Below are 689 nucleotides of genomic sequence, written 5' to 3' on the forward strand. Positions count from 1 at the left end.
CTGTGCGGGGAATCCATTTCAGAAGTGTAAACAGAAAATACTGATATGTAAGATTTGTGAGTCTCACTGTCTGCCTATAAATGAACACCCGTCAGCATCGGTAAACCCCGGTCATATTGAGACCATTCAGGAAAACTCCACCGCTGTTTTTTTTTTTTTTTAGTTCCCGGATGATGTTTTCATACGCTAAACTGACACCGTGGGATATTTTTGTTTCCTCTGGGATACCAGGGAACCACATTCCAGCACCACGATATCGATCCGAGCTCCGTGTGTTCTCCGTGTGCTGTGTTCTCCCTCCGTCTTCGCCTTCTTGACTTCTCCAACTCTCGCTGTGCAAGAGACCTCAGTCATCAGTTCGTTCCTCCTCCGGTACGCACGCTCACAAGGAAGCGCTCCCACAGTCGTGGTGCGTGCGTGGATTCTCCCCCCGGCAGCGTCTCCGCCTCGTGCGGAACTGATTGGTACTACGGTGTTTACGGCCAACCACTGAGATGCTCTGAGCAACTTTAAATTCAGACAACCGCACTTCTACTTACTCCTGTCACGCAACCGCGCACTCCGACAATTCAAACCGTAAGATTTAACTAACGGTTCTCTCGTGGACAAAAACCCAATAGCTGATCAATGCGTCTTCACCTCAGGGGGTCTTGCATGAGAATGGAAAAGTCTGTATTGTCTGCATACAG

General features: G+C 49.1%; 1 protein-coding gene across 1 annotated transcript in view; it reads right to left on the bottom strand.

Annotated features, from left to right (window-relative positions):
* The window catches only part of LOC134088250 (PAK4-inhibitor INKA2-like), a 15,739-nt gene extending 15,428 nt beyond the window's left edge, over positions 1-311 (bottom strand). The window contains exon 1 of the mRNA XM_062542171.1: positions 1-311. This exon is cut by the window's left edge and continues 55 nt beyond it. Within this exon, the coding sequence (XP_062398155.1) occupies positions 1-17 (17 nt within the window). The 5' untranslated portion in view covers positions 18-311.
* Between the last annotated feature and the right edge of the window lie 378 nt (positions 312-689).

This window comes from Sardina pilchardus, chromosome 7, assembly GCF_963854185.1.
Source record: "Sardina pilchardus chromosome 7, fSarPil1.1, whole genome shotgun sequence".
Taxonomy (NCBI): domain Eukaryota; kingdom Metazoa; phylum Chordata; class Actinopteri; order Clupeiformes; family Clupeidae; genus Sardina; species Sardina pilchardus.